We start from the raw sequence: 19,369 nt of genomic DNA on the forward strand, positions 1-19,369 counted from the left end.
GGCACCCTTGCTCTCTGCAGCTGTGAACTCTGTGCCTCTTATGTGTCCTGCTGTGTGCCTGGCACTGTGGGGCAGGGTGGGGGAGTGGGGAAGGGGCACAGAAAAGAATGAGCCATGGACCCTGCCCTTGAGATGTATATGGTCTGTCTGGGTCCCTGTGGTGTTTGGCATTGTGCGGCCGGGTGTGCTCAGGGAGGGGTCCAGGCGTAGCGCCCTGGCCCTGGCTCCCTGTGACAGGTTGCTGGTGGTCTGCAGACTTCGGCCCGTAAAGGAGATGGCCCAATCCCACGAGTACCTGAGCATCGAGTACTCAGACGAGGAAGTGTGGCTCACGTGGACTGACAAGAATAACGAGCACCATGAGAAGAGTGTGAGGCAGCTGGCCCAGGAGGCGCGGGCCGGCAACGCCCACGACGAGAATGTGCTCAGCTACTACAGGTGCCCCGCCCCAGCTCCTCCCCTCCCTCTTCCTGTGCCTTTGAGCCTTCTCAGTAGGCTGTTGGCCAATCCCTGCTGAGGATGAGCTCTGACAGCCTCAGGTGGGGCTCCTGCCTCCTCGGAAGAGGCGTCCCTGCTGTCACTCCCCTGCCATGCAGCCTCATTCCAGGAAGTCTGAGTGAAGAGGACTCTGTGCCCCGAATAGCACTGGGTGGCGCAGCACAGGAACCAGGCTTCAAAGAAACCCAACCTGTTTCCAAACGTGTATTATTAAAATAACCTCACCAAATTAGCTGGCCATGGTGGCACACACCTGTAGTCCCAGCTACTCGGGAGGCGGAGGCATGGGAATCGCTTGAACCTGGGAGGTGGAAGTTGCAGTGAGCCAAGATCACACTACTGCACTCCAGCCTGGGTTACAGAGAAAGACTATCTCAAAAAAAAAAAAAAAAAAAAAAAAAAAAAAAAAAAAATCTCTTTAGACGCCCTTCTTAAATGCTTGCCACGTAGCAGTCACCTTTTAAAGCACTTGTCCTGATCCCTCATTTGAGCCACATGACAACCCTTGTTGTAGCTACTATAGTTACTCCTGTCGTAAAGCTGGGGAAACAGTGGCACGGAGGGGTAAAGGAACTTGCCTGAGGTTACACAGCCATCAGCAGTGAGCCATGGCCCACACCCAGGCTGTCTGGTTCCAGAGCCCCTGGGAAGTCATGTCTGTGAGGAGGAGGCAGAGGGCCTGGTATTGCCAGGGCAGCACAGAGCTTCCTACGTTCCTCATTTTTGTATCCCCTCCATCAAGGTCACACCCCTTTCACCACCTACCCACCTCCCTGTCCTCTCTCTCCCATCTTGCCCTCACCCTTCCTGGCCAAGGCTGGCTCTTCTCACCTCACTGCCCTCCCCTGTCTCTCACCCTTTCCCTCATCTCTCAGACGTCCCTCTTCCCATAAAAACCTGTCCTGGCTGAGTCTTAGCCAGGAGGGGGAGAATTGCAAGTACTCGTCATCACAGACAGGTTTTCCATTCACCTTTCTAACTCAGAATTGCAGCTGGTGCATCTTTAACCTAATCCCTTTGCCATTTTACTGAGTCCTCACCAAGTCCAGTGCCCAGTGCCAGCAGCCCTGCGGCTGCCATCTGCCGTGTCCTCACCGTCCTCCCTGTCCTGCAGGTACCAGCTGAAGCTCTTTGCCCGCATGTGCTTGGACCGCCAGTACTTGGCCATCGATGAGATCTCCCAGCAGCTGGGTGTGGACCTGATTTTCCTGTGCATGGCGGATGAGATGCTGCCCTTTGACCTGCGCGCCTCCTTCTGCCACCTGATGCTGCACGTGCATGTGGACCGCGACCCCCAGGAGCTGGTCACGCCGGTCAAGTTTGCCCGTCTCTGGACTGAGATCCCCACAGCCATCACCATCAAGGAGTGAGAGGGTCGTGGAGGCAGGGTGGGCGGGGCAGGGGCAGAGGCTGGGGTGGGTGCATCTCAGGGACCTTCATGCCTCATGGCCTCCACCCTCAGCTATGATTCCAACCTCAACGCATCCCGAGATGACAAGAAGAACAAGTTTGCCAACACCATGGAGTTCGTGGAGGACTACCTCAACAATGTGGTCAGCGAGGCTGTGCCCTTTGCCAACGAGGAGAAGAACAAGCTCACTTTTGAGGTGGTTGGGGGAGTGCCCAGGGGCTGGGGTCCGTGGGGCTCTGGTTGGCCCTACACTGGCCTCAGTCTGCACCCAGGAATCGGCTGTGGGATCCCCCCACTTCCTTCTGTATCCCCAGCCAGTGCAGGGGTACCGTATAGAAGGCTGGGATTCTCCAAGAGGCAGGCTGCTGTTCCAATGCCTGGGAAAGGGCTGCCTCTCCCTGCTCCGCTGTCCCTCCTGGGAACCCCGCGCTCATGATGCCCCTTTCGCCAGTCCCGGCCCGCCCTCCACGAAGTTTCCCCAGTCCCGGCCCGCCCTCCACGAAGCCCCGCCCCCGCGCGCCGGCCCCTCCCACCTCACCTCGGCCCCGCCCCTCCGCAGGTGGTCAGCCTGGCGCACAACCTCATCTACTTCGGCTTCTACAGCTTCAGCGAGCTGCTGCGGCTCACTCGCACACTGCTGGGCATCATCGACTGTGTGCAGGGGCCCCCGGCCATGCTGCAGGCCTATGAGGACCCCGGTGGTGAGGCCTTTGCCCGGCTTGGGCCACCCTGGCGGTCCTCAACCTCCTTCTAGCACAGGAAGTTCCCTCAGATCAACACCTTCCCCAGCCCCGCATTCCCCCCACCCAACCTGGCTCTGCCTCAAGAGAATATCTTGGGCCCAAGCCTCTCCCACCTCAGCGGGACCAGAGGGGTCCCTGCCCGGACTCCCTGGAGACACCAGGTCTGGGGAAGTTGCCTTCCAACCCTGCTTGGTCTTGAGGGGAGATAGTGAGGGAGGAGCGAGACAGCCCTGTCATTGTGTGTGTGAGGAGGAGGGAGGCACAGCCTGTCTGAGGGATGAGCGAGCGGCAGCCCTGCCCTCCCAGACACTCCCAGGGGGCATAAACTCATCTAAACAAAAGGTGCCTAGAGCCTGGTACTGTTTTCAGGGCTGTCCTCCCTGCAGTGTCCCCTCAGTCCCCAGGCTGTGTAGCTGCTCTTACAGTTTCCTACAGACAATTCTCAGTCATCTCCCCACACAGCTCACCTTTGCCCTGACACCTCCTTCTTTCCCCAGATTTGGCTTAAAGCTCCCCTCCTCCAGGAAGCCTTCCTGGCTTAGCCCTGTCCCTTCCTTAGCAAGGCTTTGCCTGCAGCTGACATAAACAGAATGTGCACCCTCTGCCTCCCTCATCAGACCAGGGATCCCTGCTATACACTCTCTACAACCTCCTCAGCAACCTCCTGTACTCCCCGTTCCACAGGCAAGAATGTGCGGCGGTCCATCCAGGGCGTGGGGCACATGATGTCCACCATGGTGCTGAGCCGCAAGCAGTCAGTCTTTGGTGCCCCCAGCCTGCCTGCTGGGGCCAGTGCTGCTGAACCGCTGGACAGAAGCAAGTTTGAGGAGAATGAGGACATTGTGGTGATGGAGACCAAGCTGAAGATCCTGGAAATCCTTCAGGTGCCTTGGCCAGGACCACGTGGGAGGTGTTGGGGATAGGGGGAGGGTAATGGGGCAGGTACAGGGAGGCTGGGCAGGGCAAACCCCTTCAGATCTCAGTATTTGGTACTGAAGGCTCCATCGGGATTGGCTGTCAGGCCCAGCGGTTCCCACATTGTGGTTCTTGGGCCAGCCTCACCTGGGAGCTTGCTAGAAATGCACATTCTCGGTTGGGCGCAGTGGCTCACGCCTGTAATCCCAGCACTTGGGGAGGCCAAGATAGGAGAATTGCTTGAGCTCAGAGTTCAAGACCTGCCTGGGTGAGACCCCATCTTTATTAAAAAATTAGTAATAATGATAAATAAATGAAAAGAAAAACAGAAATGCACATTCTCGGGCCCCACCCTAGACCTACTGGGTCAGGAACACTGGAGAGGGGCCCTGTGGGCTGTGTTGTGACAAACCCTCCAGGTGATTCTGACGTGCACTGAAGTCTAACTCAATTCTCCCATTTTACAGATGGGGAAAGTAAAAGCGGGGAGGGGACTTTCCCAGGGTCACAGGGATTTTGAAGCAGAGCTAGAGATTTAAGAACCTGTTTCTTGGCAAGGTGGATGCGGTCATCGCTGTTCTGGTCTCATCTGAGACTCCCCAGCCACACCCCAGGAAGGGGCTCATCCCCGAGAAGGGATGGGGATGCTTGCTTTTGCCTTGCTGTCACCAGAGGGCAGGAAGGGTAGTGCAGTGACCTCCATGGGGGACCTCTGGCGGGGAGTCAGAGTGGAGGGAGCTTCTGACTCATTCTGAGGGCTGGGCCTTCCATGTCTGCATCCTGGGGCTTGGCCAAAGGCCCTGTGTGCCATGAGGCTGTGTGACTCACCCATGTCTGCAAACCCTGCATCCTCACGTCTGCCCCACAGTAGCCGCTCCTCCTCCCTCACAGGCCTCAGTTTCCCCTCCTGTGAGTATCCAGGGTCTGTTTGGCTGAGCAGGATAGGAGAACAAGAGTCAGGATTTGGACCTGGGAGCTTCATTCCCCTTCCTGTCAGTGTCTAACCTGGGAAAGAGGGACTGAGTGGGCTGGGTGCAGGGGTGCTCACTGCCTCATGCTGAGAGGAGGCCCCCGTCCTCCATCACTGGGGCAAGAGCTGAGGAGAGGGCACCCTGGGCCTCCTTGGGGAGAGGGGTCTTGTTTTTTTTGCTGTGACATCCTGGAGCGTCCCGAATGACTGTGCTGAGGACCCCGCTACCCCAAGTGCTAGAGCCTTTTTGGGGGCCCCCTGCCCCCCATAAAGTAGGAAGGGCCTTCTGACCTCAGGTCAGTCCTCACCCCATCCTCACCTGACCCTTTCCTCATTCTTTCCCCTCTTCTCCAGTTCATCCTCAATGTCCGCCTGGATTACCGCATCTCCTATCTGCTGTCTGTCTTCAAGAAGGAGTTCGTGGAGGTGTTTCCCATGCAGGACAGCGGGGCTGATGGCACAGCCCCTGCCTTCGACTCCACCAGTGAGCCCCTGCCCTGCCTTCAGGCTGAGGCTGTGCGACTTCCCCAGGGATACACAGCAGTGGGGTGGAGCCAGCTCCCAAGCCCTGCTCCTTTTTCTAGTCCGCAAAGGCCTTTTCTCTCCATTGTCTCATTTAATTGCCTCAGTGAGGGGGAAGAGCAGGCACCCTTCCCTTCGTTTTCCAAATGGGGAAACTGAGGCTCACAGAAAAGCAGGGGCTTGCTCAAGGTGACAACCAATCAGAGGCAGAGCTTGACCAGGACCTGATCTCCTGACTCCCCAGCCTGGATCTCTGCCCACTTTGCACTGCCCTGCAGGGAAGTAGGGGGCTGTGACTCCTCCCCTACTTGGTTCCTTCCCAGAAAGGGGCAGGCAGAGCAGCTGCTGTGCAGCCAGTGCAGGAAAGAGGGTGGTTTGAGTATCTGCCTGTGCTCCCCTCTTTCCTGGGCTGGGCCTACCACCTGCTCCCATCTGCCCCTCTCCCCACAGCTGCCAACATGAACCTGGATCGTATCGGGGAGCAGGCGGAGGCCATGTTTGGAGTGGGGTGAGGCCAGGGTTGAGCTGCAGGGGTGTGTGGGGTTGGGAGGCTCGATACCCCCTCTTGGGCTGGTCTGGGTTCTTGGGCTGGGGGCTGGCCCTTCCCTCTGCCATTCTCTCTGCAGACCCTCACTGGGCTTTGTGCTCAGCCCCTCCCCTGCCTCCCCAGTCCCACTGATCTCGGGGGCCCTTTGGTTCCTAGTCATCCCGCCATTCTTCCACCCCTACTCAGGGCAGGTGTGCCTCTCTTGTGCAGTGGACTTGAATCAGGTAGCTGGATAGCTGGAACAACGTCCCCAGTCCCAGAGGAGGGAGGAAGTGTGGGGACATGCAGCCCATCCACCCGAAGCCCTGAGGGGCTGGAGGCAGAGGCTTACTGGGGGCTCTTAGCATCTTGGGGCCAGGCTTATGCCTGGGTCTAGCAGGGCCTACGGACTGCTTTTCAGAATGGTGATTGTAAACTCATAAAATAAAGCACATAACAAGACAAAGGGAACCAATGGCTTGGAGTGACAGTTATCAAAATATTGGAGAAAACAAATTAGCAGTGACAGTGATATATGTGCCTCTTTGCTAATACGTTAAGTAGCGAGCTGCACCGGTGGGTATAATTAGTACCATTACTTCAAGGGAGCGACGAATATAAACGATATTTTGTGATTTTAACAACTCTGAGGTGGTGTGAAAACATATGTGATATTTATTGGTGACAGACTCACAGGTGCCACAAATATTTCCTCATTGAAGGAAATGCTGTATTTTGGTTAGAGGTTGGGAAAAATAAAGATGTAACGTTTTCTCCATCTCTGTTCATGGGCCCAGCTTCTATCCATGAATCCCCGGCATGGTGGCAGTGGGATCTGTGTTAAGAGTCCTTGCTTCTGGCTGGGCGCGGTGGCTCACGCCTGTAATCCCAGCACTTAGGGAGGCCGAGGCGGGCAGATCACTTGAGGTCAGGAGTTCGAGACCAGCCTGGCCAACATGGTGAAACCCTGTCTCTACTAAAAATACAAACATTAGCCAGGTGTGTTGGCGCATAATGGTAATCCCAGCTACTCAGGAGGTTGAGGCAGGAGAATTATTTGAATCCGGGAGGTGGAGGTTGCAGTGAGCCGAGATCATGCCACTGGCTGCATTCCATCCTGGGCGACAGAGCAAGACTGTCTCGATAAATGAATAAATAAATAAAAGAGTTCTTGCTTCAGTTGCTTAATCAAGGGAAGTCCTGAGAGATCCCAGGAGACACGGGTCACTCCGGGGATTCAGGGGAGTGGCTGTTAAACTGCTGAGAAAGTGTCAATATTTTAAACACATTTAGACTGGCCCTGCATCTGCTGAGTGGGTGGCGGGGAGTGTGCTTGTGCCAGGGCCCCCTTACCAGCCACGGACAGCAGGGAGCGTGCCAGTCTCACCCACGCGCCCTGCGCCCTCGTGTCCGCAGGAAGACAAGCAGCATGCTGGAGGTGGATGACGAGGGCGGCCGCATGTTCCTGCGCGTGCTCATCCACCTCACCATGCACGACTATGCGCCGCTGGTCTCGGGTGCCCTGCAGCTGCTCTTCAAGCACTTCAGCCAGCGCCAGGAGGCCATGCACACCTTCAAGCAGGTGACGGGACTACCTGGCCCTGGCCCTGAGCATGAGGCCTGCACCGGGCACTAGGGGACAGTAAACGATGATTAAGGAGCTTACAGCTCAGGGGTTAACTTGGGATGTACATTTGGGGTTTTCAGCCTTGCTGAGCTCCTAGGTGAAGACTGAATCTCCTGACCTGGCTTAGTGCCTGCCATTTCTTACAATGTGGACAGCACTTTACAGTTTGCCAACTCTATTATGTGCACCTATGCTAAATGCTTCAAATCATGCCTAGCATGCAGACAACCCTCACTGACGTGACTGGCGTTTGCTATTGTGATGTCACGCAGTCCCGACAGCTCCCTGTGAAATATCAATACCAGTCAGTGTTGGCCTTTAAAAAATAAGTGTCTGCCATGTACCAGGCACTGAGCACTGGACTTGCATTATTGCATGGCATTCTCATAGCAGCCCTGAAGCGAGGTTACTACTCTCCCTCCCATTCCAGAGCGGGGAGGAATCCAGGCCCAGGGAGCTTTCCTCCATTGCCCACTGACCCAGAGTGAGAATGGTGGCAGTCAGACGCAGGCCTGGGCCTTCAGGGTTCAGGGCTGCCACTATGCTTTGCCCTGCCTGTTTGGGGTCTCAGTGGATGAGTGACAGACCACAGCCACTTGAGGCACTAGTCAGTGAGTAACTGAAGCCAGGTTATGTGGCAGCTCAGGGCAGGCAGTGCAGGGAGGCCTGTGGCCATCAGGGAAGGCTTCCTGGAGGTGGTGGGCTTATGGCAGAGCCAGAAACATTGAGTGGGAATTGGCTTGGTGGAGAGAGGCAGGTGGTGGCAGGTGATGCTGGGAGGGGAACCCTCAAGTAGGGGAGATGCTGGAGGTCTCTAAGTGGCATGGACCTGGAGCCCATCTCACCAGCCAGGCCCATCCTCTACCTTCAGGTTCAGCTGCTGATCTCAGCGCAGGACGTGGAGAACTACAAGGTGATCAAGTCAGAGCTGGACCGGCTGCGGACCATGGTGGAGAAGTCAGAGCTGTGGGTGGACAAGAAGGGCAGCGGCAAGGGCGAGGAGGTGGAGGCAGGCGCAGCCAAGGACAAGAAGGAGGTGAGCGGGGCTGCAGGGGGCCAGGGTAGACCTCCCTGTGAGGGCTGGGCCTGGCTGATCTCCATCCTCTCTGTGCTTCCAGCGGCCCACGGACGAGGAGGGCTTTCTGCACCCACCAGGGGAGAAAAGCAGTGAGAACTACCAGATTGTCAAGGGCGTGAGTGGCCAAGGGTCCTCGGGGTAGGGCTCTGTAGCCCCAATGGTCCTGGGGTCTCCCGCTGGCCAGGCCTCCTGTGCCTCTCCGTCGGCCAGCCACTGGCCCTCACAATAGACATCTTCCAGCCTTTGCTGCACATTAAAAACAGCCCTGCCAAGGTCCAGATGGAATTATTTTAAAGCTGAAGGAATTTCATGAAATTCCATTTTGCAGTCATATTGTTCTATTTACTTTTATGGGTGGAATTGGGTTTTTTAGTGCTTCCCTGGCCTGTTACGAGGGTCTGATTCAGCGCCCGTGACCTCCTTCCCCCTTCCTGTCCCGGGTGCCAGCTGGAACTTGTCTGTGGTGGGCCAGGCAGAGGGCAGCCTGAGAAGTAGGGAAGGGGCTCTGGCTCACCCGCCTCCCCTGCAGATCCTGGAAAGGCTGAATAAGATGTGCGGGGTCGGGGAGCAAATGAGGAAGAAGCAGCAACGGCTGCTGAAGAACATGGATGCCCACAAGGTCATGCTGGACCTGCTGCAGATCCCCTACGACAAGGTGGCTCTGACTTCTGACCTCTGACTCCCTGGGGCGGCTTCCCCCTGAACCCTGACCTCACCCGTACGCTAGGCCCTAATGCAGGCAACCTCTCCCATCCTCACCTGGCCTCTTACACTGCCCTGTTTGTTTGCAGGCATGCCTTGACCCCTGAACCCTGTCTTAGTATCACCTTTGACCCTCTACCCCTCATCCTAATCCCCTTTGACCTTGACTTAAGTGCAGCCTCATGCTGATTCTTGATCTTGACTCCCTTTTTTCCCCCTCTCTAACCTAACCCTGATAATCTCAGCTTCATCTCAACCTTTGACCCTCAGCTTCCTTACCTTGACCCACGTTGACCCTAACTGAACCCAACTTCTCTTTGACCCATGACATCAGTGCTGGCCTTGTCCTGACCCCTGGTTTTGATTCCTCATCCTGACATCTTACGCTGACCTGTCCCCAGGCCCACCCTGGCTCCTGACTCCAATCTTCATCTCATCTCCCCTTTTGACCCTCAGCCCCTTGCCATGACTGATCTTGATCTCAGTATGTCCCAGGCCTCACCCTGACACTGACCGTGACCCTGTCACCTTGCCCCAACTCCAGCCTCATCTCGGCCATTGAGCTCCCGCCCCTCACACGTTTCCATCCTGACCTGGGGGCCCCACTTTCCCTTTACCCTGACCTCTTCATGGTCCCAGTCCCAAGCCCGACACACCCCTGCTCCTGTCGGAGCTCAGCTGGGGCCTCGCCTCCCTCCTTGGTGGGCCCAACACCCTCTCCCTGCCTCCTGTGCCCAGGGTGATGCCAAGATGATGGAGATCCTACGCTACACGCACCAGTTCCTGCAGAAGTTCTGTGCAGGGAACCCTGGCAACCAGGCCCTGCTGCACAAGCACCTGCACCTTTTCCTCACGCCAGGGGTGAGGGTGCAGGGCTGGAGCACCTGGACGAGGTGGGAGGTGGGAGGGTGGGGGCAGGGCCCAGAACTCTTTCTGACAGATGCCCCCCACTGCAGCTCCTGGAGGCAGAGACCATGCAACACATCTTCCTGAACAACTATCAGCTCTGCTCCGAGATCAGCGAGCCCGTGTTGCAGCACTTCGTGCACCTGCTGGCCACGCACGGGCGCCATGTGCAGTACCTGGACTTCCTGCACACCGTCATCAAGGCTGAGGGCAAGTACGTCAAGAAGTGCCAGGACATGATCATGACTGAGGTGAGGGCGGGGCTGAGGGGTGCTCAGGGATCTTGGGGTGGGGGCCCAGAGCAGAGGCTTGGCGGGAAGGCTGCAGAGTTAGAGAAGTCAGACGGTGGGTCACAAAAGGAACATTCAGCTGCTGACCATGGAGGGGACGAAGAGGGAGAAGTGAGGCTGCAGATGTGGTAGAACTCAGGCTATGGACCTGATAGAACGCAAACAGGGTCCCAGCAGCATCAGACACCCAGCAGAACTCAGACAATAGGCCAGAAAGAAATTAAGCACGCATTCCTTCACTTGTCAATTGTCATCGTTCATTTAAAATCAGGAAGCACCCACTACGTGCCACGGATTGTACGTGCACGGGGGACATCAGCTGAGTGCCAGCTCCTGGGGGGCACAGGCAGGGACCCCATCGTTTGTGTGCATTGCGAGGGCCCCAGTGTGTGGCGCATAGTAGGTTCTCAACAGACACCCGTTGAGTGAAGGCATGAAGGATAAAGGGCTAGGTCTAAATCTGGAACAGACGTGGTCCCTGCCCCTGAGCATCTGACAGTGTAGGCGGCAGGGGGAGAAAGGAGCAAACACTGAAGGGAGATTAGGACATCATAAACAAGACACGATGTGCTGGAACTGCTGCGCAGTGTTAATTATTAATTGCTATTATTATGTTACTGTGAATAATGCAGTCGCTGGCACGAGAGGGATGTGGTGTGTGCTCAGTGAGGAGGGTTTAAATAACTGCTGTGGGAGCCCAGGGGAGGGAGGGGGTGAGCAGGACAGGATTAGCGAGAGCTTCCTGGAGGAAGCTGCCTCTGAGATGACCCCTATGGGACTTCTTTCCAGTGGGGAGAAGCAGGGACTTTCTGGGTCCTGGGGTCAGTATCTCTGCTGGCAGAGGGCCTGAGACATCAGCTGGGGAACCCCCAAGTCCCAGCCAGGGGAGGATTTCCTGATTTCAGGTGGGACTCTGTGGTCAGAGTCCCAGTTTCCCCCTGGTAAGCAAAGGAGAGGAGAGCCCAGGGCCTGCTGGACCAAGAGTGTGAGACACGTGCCCCCTCCTGCCCGCAGCTGACCAATGCAGGTGACGATGTGGTCGTGTTCTACAACGATAAGGCATCGCTGGCCCACCTGCTGGACATGATGAAGGCCGCCCGCAATGGCGTGGAGGACCACAGCCCCCTCATGTACCACATTTCCCTGGTGGACCTGCTGGCTGCCTGCGCCGAGGGCAAAAACGTTTACACTGAGATCAAGTGCACCTCCCTGCTGCCGCTGGAGGATGTGGTGTCTGTGGTGACGCATGAGGACTGCATCACTGAGGTGGGGATCGGGGGACTGGGCAAGACGGCTGGAGATGGGGCGAAGGGGCGGGTAAAGCCACGGGACAGGAAGAGTGGGCAAAGCCAAGCCAGGGAATTGGGCAGGAACTGGGAGGCCAGGGGACAGGAGCAATGTGGCAGGGACAGCCCAGCCGGGCGGCCTGCTCACGCCCCTGACCTCCCGCCCGCTGCCCAGGTGAAAATGGCCTATGTGAACTTCGTGAACCACTGCTATGTGGACACGGAGGTGGAGATGAAGGAGATCTATACCAGCAACCACATCTGGACGCTCTTTGAGAACTTCACCCTGGACATGGCGCGGGTCTGTCCCCGTGTGGGGTGTGGGCAAAGCCCCTCAGGAGGGGTGGGAGTGGAGGAGCCCCATGTGAGGACCCCCCCAGGCATCCCTCTCCCCTGCCTCAGGTCTGCAGCAAGCGTGAGAAGCGTGTGGCTGACCCCGCCCTGGAGAAGTACGTGCTGAGCGTCGTGCTGGACACCATCAACGCCTTCTTCAGCTCCCCGTTCTCTGAGAACAGCACTTCCCTGCAGGTGAGCTTCTCCTCTCCCGCCACCCCAGGGCCAACTTGCCTAGCTTTTGTGAAAGGAAGGGGAGAAATAAGAATATATCTTCATATTTGCTTATAGTACATAAAGAAGTAGCAAAAGGATACATAAGTGTATTATCTTTTTTTTTTTTTTTTTTTTTTTTTTTTGAGACGGAGTTTCGCTCTGTCGCCCAGGCTGGAGTGCAGTGGTGCCATATCTGCTCACTACAAGCTCTGCCTCCTGGGTTCACACCATTCTCCTGCCTCGGCCTCCCGAGTAGCTGGGACTACAGGCGCCCGCCACCACGCCCGGCTAATTTTTGTATTTTTAGTAGAGATGGGGTTTCACCATGTTAGCCAGGATGGTCTCAATCTCCTAACCTCATGATCTGCCCGCCTTGGCCTCCCAAAGTGCTGGGATTACAGGTGTCAGCCACTGTGCCCGGCCTAAGTGTATTAGTTATCTATACTGTGTTAACAAATTATCCCCAAACCTAGCAGTTTAAAACAACAAGCATATCCCAGTTTCTGTGGGCCAGGATGACAGTGGGAATGGTATCATCCAGCAGGAACTCCTAAGTCCAGTGGGTGTGGCAGATTCCAAAGTGGCAGCACTTACTCACCAAAGAAAAGGTGGATGTGCCATGCATGGGATGGCACAGCCAAAGCAGGGATCACAACAGTCTCCCTGGCAGAGATCCTTTGTGCTGGCTAGTTGATCACAGTGATCTTAGAACTGAAATAGGCAGGTAGTCTTCTGAAGGCCTAAGCAGAAGGGCTCCAGGCCAGTGTACAGAAGCCTGATTTGAATCACGAAAGATTCATGGCTCCTCAGTCAATCCCCAGATTCCCAGACTCGAGCCAGTGCTCAGCCCAGAGCCCCCTGAATGAAAGCGAGCCAGGTTCCCTTAAGGAAGGGCCCTGCTACATGACCGAGATCAAAGAAACACTGGAAGGATACAAAAGAAACCAACAAAAGGGGCTACTTAGGGGGATAGGGCTGGGGTGGTGTGGGGTAGCGTTTCTAAGACTGGGGGGAAAAATGCTGAGTCCTGCCTTCCCAGGAAGGGTGGTGTATTTTGACACACATCGTTTGGGCCCTGGGATCCCTTTGGGACCATGGAACTCTGGTAATTGGGGTCAGCTTTCCCCATCCTTGATCAGCTCCAGGGCTGTGAGAGTGATAGGGGAGAGACTTCTCAAAGTGTTACCTTTTTTTTTTTTTGAGATGGAGTCTCACTCTGTGTCCCGGGCTGGAGTGCAGTGGCACAGGCTTGGCTCACTGCAACCCCTGCCTCCCAGGTTCAAGCAATTTTCCAGCCTCAGCCTCCCGAGTAGCTGGGATTACAGGCGTCCGCCACCACACCCGGCTAATTTTTGTATTTTTAGTAGAGACGGGGTTTCACCATGTTGGCCAGGCTGGTCTCGAACTCCTGACCTCAAGTGATCCACCCACTTCGGCCTCCCAAAGTGCTGGGATTACAGGTGTGAGCCACTGTGCCAAGCCTCAAAGTGTTATCTTTTAAATAATCTTTTGGTTTTTGAACCATGTAAATCCATCATCTTTTTACAACATTAATTTATTTAAACATTTTTTGAAAGAGTCAGCAACATGGCTATGAGCCCACAGCCTTGGGGAGTTACAGGGCTGCCGTGTACAGCTGGGCAGGTCGTGCACTGCTGAAGGGAATGCAAGTACCTTTTTCCAACCAGCACAAAGGCTTATGGTGGCTAGTGAAGGCTCCGTCTCTCCACCCATGCCCATTCTGATTGGGCCCTGGTTCCTGGACCTTGGGTTGCCCAGGGTGCGGGGCTGGGCTGCAGCAGCGGGCTCTGTGACTTCTTGCAGACACACCAGACGATTGTGGTGCAGCTGCTGCAGTCCACCACACGGCTCCTCGAGTGTCCGTGGCTACAGCAGCAGCATAAGGCCTCTGTGGAGGCCTGCATCCGGACCCTCGCCATGGTGGGTGAGTGTGCCGGGGTACTGACCAGCTCCAAACCACTCCTTCCACTGCTCACAATGGGGACGCCTGCCCTCCTAATAAACACTTTATCCCTAAGCTCGCCCATCTCCTGCTCCCAGGTGGTTCTCAGTAAGTCCTTCTTGGTGTCTGCCTGGCATACTGGCAATTGAGAGAAGCTGTTTTCTCCTCTGAGTCAGTTCCCCAGAGAAGGATGCTGGCCGACATTCTCCAGCTAGAGTTTTTTATGGGTATTTGCAGATGGGCTCAGGCAGGAGGGAGGCCTGTGGATTGTTAGGGACAGCTGGGGAAGAGGAGAAGACAGGTGAGAGACAAAGGAGGGGGAAGTCAGGGTAGAGCCAGGGGGTAATCAAAGAGGCAGAAACTCTCCTTTTACCCAACAAGGGGAAGAAAGCCTCTCAGTCCCTCAAGCGTAGGCCAGGGTGGGGGGTCTCTGTCCCCCAGACCCTCAGTCTAGTTCACTCTGTCTCCTGGTGTGGCAGCCCTGAGCCTGGCCTCTGGCTGGTTGAACTGCCCCTGCACCAGCACCCCCTCCCTTCCCACCCAGCCAAGGGCCGGGCCATCTCGCTGCCCATGGACCTGGACGCCCACATCAGCTCGATGCTCAGCAGTGGAGCCAGCTGTGCAGCTGCCGCCCAGCGGAACGCCTCCAGCTACAAGGCAACCACGCGGGCCTTCCCCCGCGTCACCCCCACCGCTAACCAGTGGGACTACAAGAACATCATTGAGAAGCTGCAGGTGGGTGTGGGGCTGCCTGGCATCTGCCACGGGAGCTGCTTGGTTGACTCAGGAGCTCCCCTACTTTGGAGGGGCAAATTCTCGGGGAGTGTTTCTTCCTGTCCTGCTCACACTTCCAGGAAGGGGCTGGTTGGCTTCTCCCCACTCTGGGGCTGCTAAGGACGGGCCCTGCAGCAGGGGACTGGGGAGCCTCCTTCCAGAGGAAGCCTGGAGAACCCAGAGGCCTGCTAGTGGGGTTGGAGCTCGGGACCACCCCTGGCTCCTGCAGCACCTTCCCGTCTATGCAGCACATTTCTGTGCGCCATCGCGTTGGCCGGTAGCTTGGGTGTGGTGGGTTATTTTCCCCACGTGGTGGGAGACTGAGGCTCAGAGAGGGTAAGGGGTTTACCCAAGGTCACACAGAGCTGGGAGAGAAGCCAGGCCTTGCAGCTCCCAGCCAGGGCTCTGAGCAGACAGACATCATGCTGTGTTCAGGGTGTCTCTGTGGGTGTGGGCCCCTCAGACAGAGGCAGGGCAATCTGTGGAGCCGTTTGGCGTTCGGGTCAGGGGAATGGCAGTCATACCCAGGTCATTTCTTGCGTCTGGCAATGACCCTGCCCTGCCCACTCCAGGACATCATCACAGCCCTGGAGGAGCGGCTGAAGCCCCTGGTGCAGGCTGAGCTGTCCGTGCTGGTGGACGTCCTGCACTGGCCTGAGCTGCTCTTCCTGGAGGGCAGTGAGGCCTACCAGCGCTGCGAGAGTGGGGGCTTCCTGTCCAAGTGAGCGAGACACTGGGTGTGGGGGCAGCAGGGGTGCAGCGGCCGGGGGCAGGGAAGGGCCCGGTGGGGACTAGACAGGCTCACGGGGTCAGAGGGCCTGGAGGTGTTCCTGCCTGGGATGGGGCGGGAAAGTGGCTGGAGCGAGGCAGCGTGGGGCTGCCCTGAGCTGCCTCCTTGACTGGCTCAGGCTGATCCAGCACACCAAGGACCTCATGGAGTCGGAGGAGAAGCTGTGCATCAAGGTGCTGCGGACCCTGCAGCAGATGCTGCTCAAGAAAACCAAGTATGGGGACCGGGTGAGTGCCCTGGTGGGGCAAGTGCTGGGTGGGCCAGTCAGGAGTGCCCAGGGGCTCAGGGTCAAGCCCATTGGGCCAGTGGTCAATGGTGCACTGTACCCACAATGGGGCCTCACTCCCATCCTCCCCCAGGGCAATCAGCTGCGCAAGATGCTGCTGCAAAACTACCTCCAGAACCGGAAGTCCACCTCGCGGGGGGACCTTCCCGACCCCATGGGCACTGGTCAGTATCGCCTTCTCCTGCCCCTGGGCCCTCCCTTCCGCTCTCCTGTCCCACCAGCTCTCCCTCAACTGAGTCCCCCCGCAGGCCTGGACCCAGACTGGTCGGCAATCGCAGCCACGCAGTGCCGGCTGGACAAGGAGGGGGCCACCAAGTTGGTATGCGACCTCATCACCAGCACCAAGAATGAGAAGATCTTCCAGGAGAGCATTGGCCTGGCCATCCGCCTGCTGGATGGTGGCAACACAGAGATCCAGGTGTGGGGGGCCTGGGGCCTGGACATGCTTTCCTTTGCCTCCCTCCCTTTTTTGGAGGAGGTGGGCCTTGAGTTGGGCACTGAAGGCCAAGGAGGGTGTGAAAGAGGAGGGCAGGAGGCCTGAGCAGAGGCTGAGCGGTGAGAAGAGTGGGCATGATGGGGGCAGGATGATGAGGAGATGGGCTCAGGCCTGGCTGGGGCAGAGGGATATGTGGGGGTGGTGAAGGGACCACGTGATGCAGGAACAGACATGGGGCATGGAGCCACCCATGGGTGGCCATGGATGCTAGCCGCCAGCACCCAGGCCTTTAGTCAGGCCCCTGCGGCCCCGGTGGCCCCAGCAGTGTGGTGTGCCTGCTCCACGCCCTGCGTAGGAGCAGGGTCCAGTGCTGAGGCTGCTCCCTGGCCACTGTCTATCTCCAGAAATCCTTCCACAACCTGATGATGAGTGACAAGAAGTCAGAGCGCTTCTTCAAGGTGCTGCACGACCGCATGAAGCGGGCCCAGCAGGAGACCAAGTCCACCGTGGCAGTCAACATGAATGACCTGGGCAGCCAGCCACATGAGGACCGTGAGCCAGTCGACCCCACCACTAAAGGTCAGGGGTCTGAGGCAGAGGCGCAGCGTGACGGGGCTCCCAGGATAAGATGTGCAGGGTGGAGGCCTAGGGGGTGGGCAGCTCCAGCCTCACCAGGTCTCGCCCACAGGCCGCGTGGCCTCCTTCTCCATACCTGGCTCCTCATCCCGCTACTCGCTGGGCCCCAGCCTGCGCCGGGGGCACGAAGTGAGCGAACGTGTGCAGAGCAACGAGATGGGCACGTCTGTGCTCATCATGCAGCCCATCCTGCGCTTTCTGCAGCTGCTGTGCGAGAATCACAACCGGGACCTGCAGGTGAGTGCTTTGCCACACACCTGCCCCTTCCCCCACCAGCCAGCCGGCATGCAGACCAGGCACTGTGGCCGGTGTCCCTCTATGGCATGTGTGCCCTGGCCTGGGCACTGCTGCTTTGTGGCCAGTGGTTCCCCTACCCCTGCAGCACACAAGATCGTGCTCCCCAGGCCAGCCTCCCACTCCATGCTGCAGCTGTGCTGTGCCCAACCTGTCTGTGCCCCGCAGAACTTCCTGCGCTGTCAGAACAACAAAACCAACTACAACTTGGTGTGCGAGACGCTGCAGTTCCTGGACATCATGTGCGGCAGCACCACGGGTGGCCTGGGGCTGCTGGGGCTCTACATCAATGAGGACAATGTGGGCCTCGTCATCCAGACCTTGGAGACCCTCACTGAGTACTGCCAGGGCCCCTGCCATGAGAACCAGGTGAGCTGGCCTGGTGGCACAAGCGGCAGCCAGGGTGGCAGTGTGGACATGCGGGTAGATGCAGCCAGCTGGGGCAGGGAGAGAGGCTGAGTTCTCTGGAGCTGCCACAATTCTGACAGGGCTTGGGCCCTGTGTCCCCCACTGCCTCCTGCCAGACCTGCATTGTGACTCACGAGTCCAATGGCATAGACATCATCACCGCACTGATCCTCAATGACATCAGCCCCCTGTGCAAGTACCGCATGGATCTGGTGCTGCAGCTCAAGGTGGGGCCCAGTGGCAGGTGTGTGAGTGCTGGGTGTGCATGTGATGTGCATGCACGTATGTGTGACTTGCGTGTCAAGTGTGCATAGTGGTGTGTAATATATGGGTGTTAGATTATGTGTGTGATGGGGCATCGTTTGGATGCACAAGTGTGTGGTGTGTGCAGGGTGTGTGTGTAATATTCGCATGTTTATATATACATGCGTGCACGTGTGCGCAAGCATGCTGAAACACACACACACTGTGGATACAGATATGTCCTGGTTTAGCTGAGGACTTGCTACGTGTGTGTCTGCTGTCTGGGTAGCTGAGTGTTTGCCACAGTGGGGGCGAGGGCAAGCCTATGGGTGGGCTGGCTGTGCAGGATGCTTCTCATTAAGCCTAGGGGAGGGAGGATGGGAAGGTCATGGCACCTGACCTTTTGTGGGATGGGAGAGTTGTTATGGAGAGGAATGAGGGAGAAGTTGTCAGGGGCACGGTGGGGGCCCTGAGACTGTGGCCTGCCTCCCTCCGCCCCTCCATCCAGGACAATGCCTCCAAACTGCTCCTGGCTCTGATGGAGAGCCGGCATGACAGTGAAAATGCCGAGCGCATCCTCATCAGCCTGCGGCCCCAGGAGCTGGTGAGGCTGGGCAGGCGGGCAGGCGGGCGGGCAGGCGGGCAGGCAGGACTGGGTGGAGTGTGTTGGGATGGGGATGAGGGCCAGGCTGGCCCTACCACCCTAGGAAGAGAGCACTGGAACAGGCACTGCCCCTCCAGGTGGACGTCATCAAGAAGGCCTACCTGCAGGAAGAAGAGCGTGAGAACTCGGAGGTGAGCCCACGTGAAGTGGGCCACAACATCTACATCCTGGCGCTGCAGGTACCAGTTCCACCAGTGGCCCCCTGGGTGCCTGACAGCCATCACTCCCCCGGCCACCATGCCCCCCAGATGCCATCACCCCCCAGTCGCCATCGTCACCCCCCAGCCACCATGTCCCCCAGCCACCATGCCCCCAGCTGCCATCACCCCCTAGTCGCCATCGTCACCCCCCAGTCGCCATCGTCGCCCCCCAGCCACCATGCCCCCCAGCCACCATGCCCCCGCCAGCTGCCATCACCCCCCAGTCGCCATCGTCACCCCCCAGCCACCATGTCCCCCAGCCACCATGCCCCCAGATGCCATCACCCCCCGGTCACCATCATTGCCCCCCAGCCACCATGCCCTCACCAGCTGCCATCACCCCCCAGTCGCCACCGTCACCCCCCAGCCACCATGTCCCCCAGCTGCCATCACCCCCCAGTCGCCATCGTCACCCCCTAGCCACCATGTCCCCAGCTGCCATCACCCCCCAGTCACCATTGTCACCCCCAGCCACCATGCCCCCCCAGCTGCCATCACACCCAGTCACCATTGTCACCCCCCAGCCACCATGCCCCGCCAGCTGCCATCACCCCCAGTCGCCATTGTCACCACCCAGCCACCATGCCCCGCCAGCTGCCATCACCCCCCAGTCACCATCATCGTCCCCCAGCCACCATGTTGCCCAGCCACC

The 19,369-nt window shown here is 57.8% G+C and overlaps 1 protein-coding gene across 1 annotated transcript in view; it reads left to right on the plus strand.

The window, feature by feature from the left end:
* The window catches only part of ITPR3 (inositol 1,4,5-trisphosphate receptor type 3), a 76,622-nt gene that overhangs the window by 48,215 nt on the left and 9,038 nt on the right, over positions 1-19,369 (plus strand). Inside the window, exons 18-45 of the mRNA XM_050787539.1 lie at positions 256-438; positions 1,613-1,864; positions 1,961-2,105; positions 2,469-2,610; positions 3,337-3,536; positions 4,892-5,021; positions 5,510-5,567; positions 7,002-7,167; positions 8,084-8,248; positions 8,331-8,405; positions 8,820-8,945; positions 9,731-9,853; positions 9,949-10,149; positions 11,203-11,454; positions 11,650-11,775; positions 11,877-12,002; positions 13,848-13,968; positions 14,531-14,721; positions 15,333-15,481; positions 15,669-15,777; positions 15,910-16,000; positions 16,085-16,254; positions 16,677-16,851; positions 16,961-17,145; positions 17,371-17,571; positions 17,727-17,837; positions 18,362-18,457; positions 18,595-18,696. Of these exons, the coding sequence (XP_050643496.1) occupies positions 256-438; positions 1,613-1,864; positions 1,961-2,105; positions 2,469-2,610; positions 3,337-3,536; positions 4,892-5,021; positions 5,510-5,567; positions 7,002-7,167; positions 8,084-8,248; positions 8,331-8,405; positions 8,820-8,945; positions 9,731-9,853; positions 9,949-10,149; positions 11,203-11,454; positions 11,650-11,775; positions 11,877-12,002; positions 13,848-13,968; positions 14,531-14,721; positions 15,333-15,481; positions 15,669-15,777; positions 15,910-16,000; positions 16,085-16,254; positions 16,677-16,851; positions 16,961-17,145; positions 17,371-17,571; positions 17,727-17,837; positions 18,362-18,457; positions 18,595-18,696 (4,171 nt within the window). The remainder of the gene's footprint in view (positions 1-255; positions 439-1,612; positions 1,865-1,960; positions 2,106-2,468; positions 2,611-3,336; positions 3,537-4,891; positions 5,022-5,509; positions 5,568-7,001; positions 7,168-8,083; positions 8,249-8,330; positions 8,406-8,819; positions 8,946-9,730; positions 9,854-9,948; positions 10,150-11,202; positions 11,455-11,649; positions 11,776-11,876; positions 12,003-13,847; positions 13,969-14,530; positions 14,722-15,332; positions 15,482-15,668; positions 15,778-15,909; positions 16,001-16,084; positions 16,255-16,676; positions 16,852-16,960; positions 17,146-17,370; positions 17,572-17,726; positions 17,838-18,361; positions 18,458-18,594; positions 18,697-19,369) is intronic.

The sequence above is a fragment of the Macaca thibetana genome, chromosome 4 (genome assembly GCF_024542745.1).
Source record: "Macaca thibetana thibetana isolate TM-01 chromosome 4, ASM2454274v1, whole genome shotgun sequence".
Lineage (NCBI taxonomy): Eukaryota > Metazoa > Chordata > Mammalia > Primates > Cercopithecidae > Macaca > Macaca thibetana.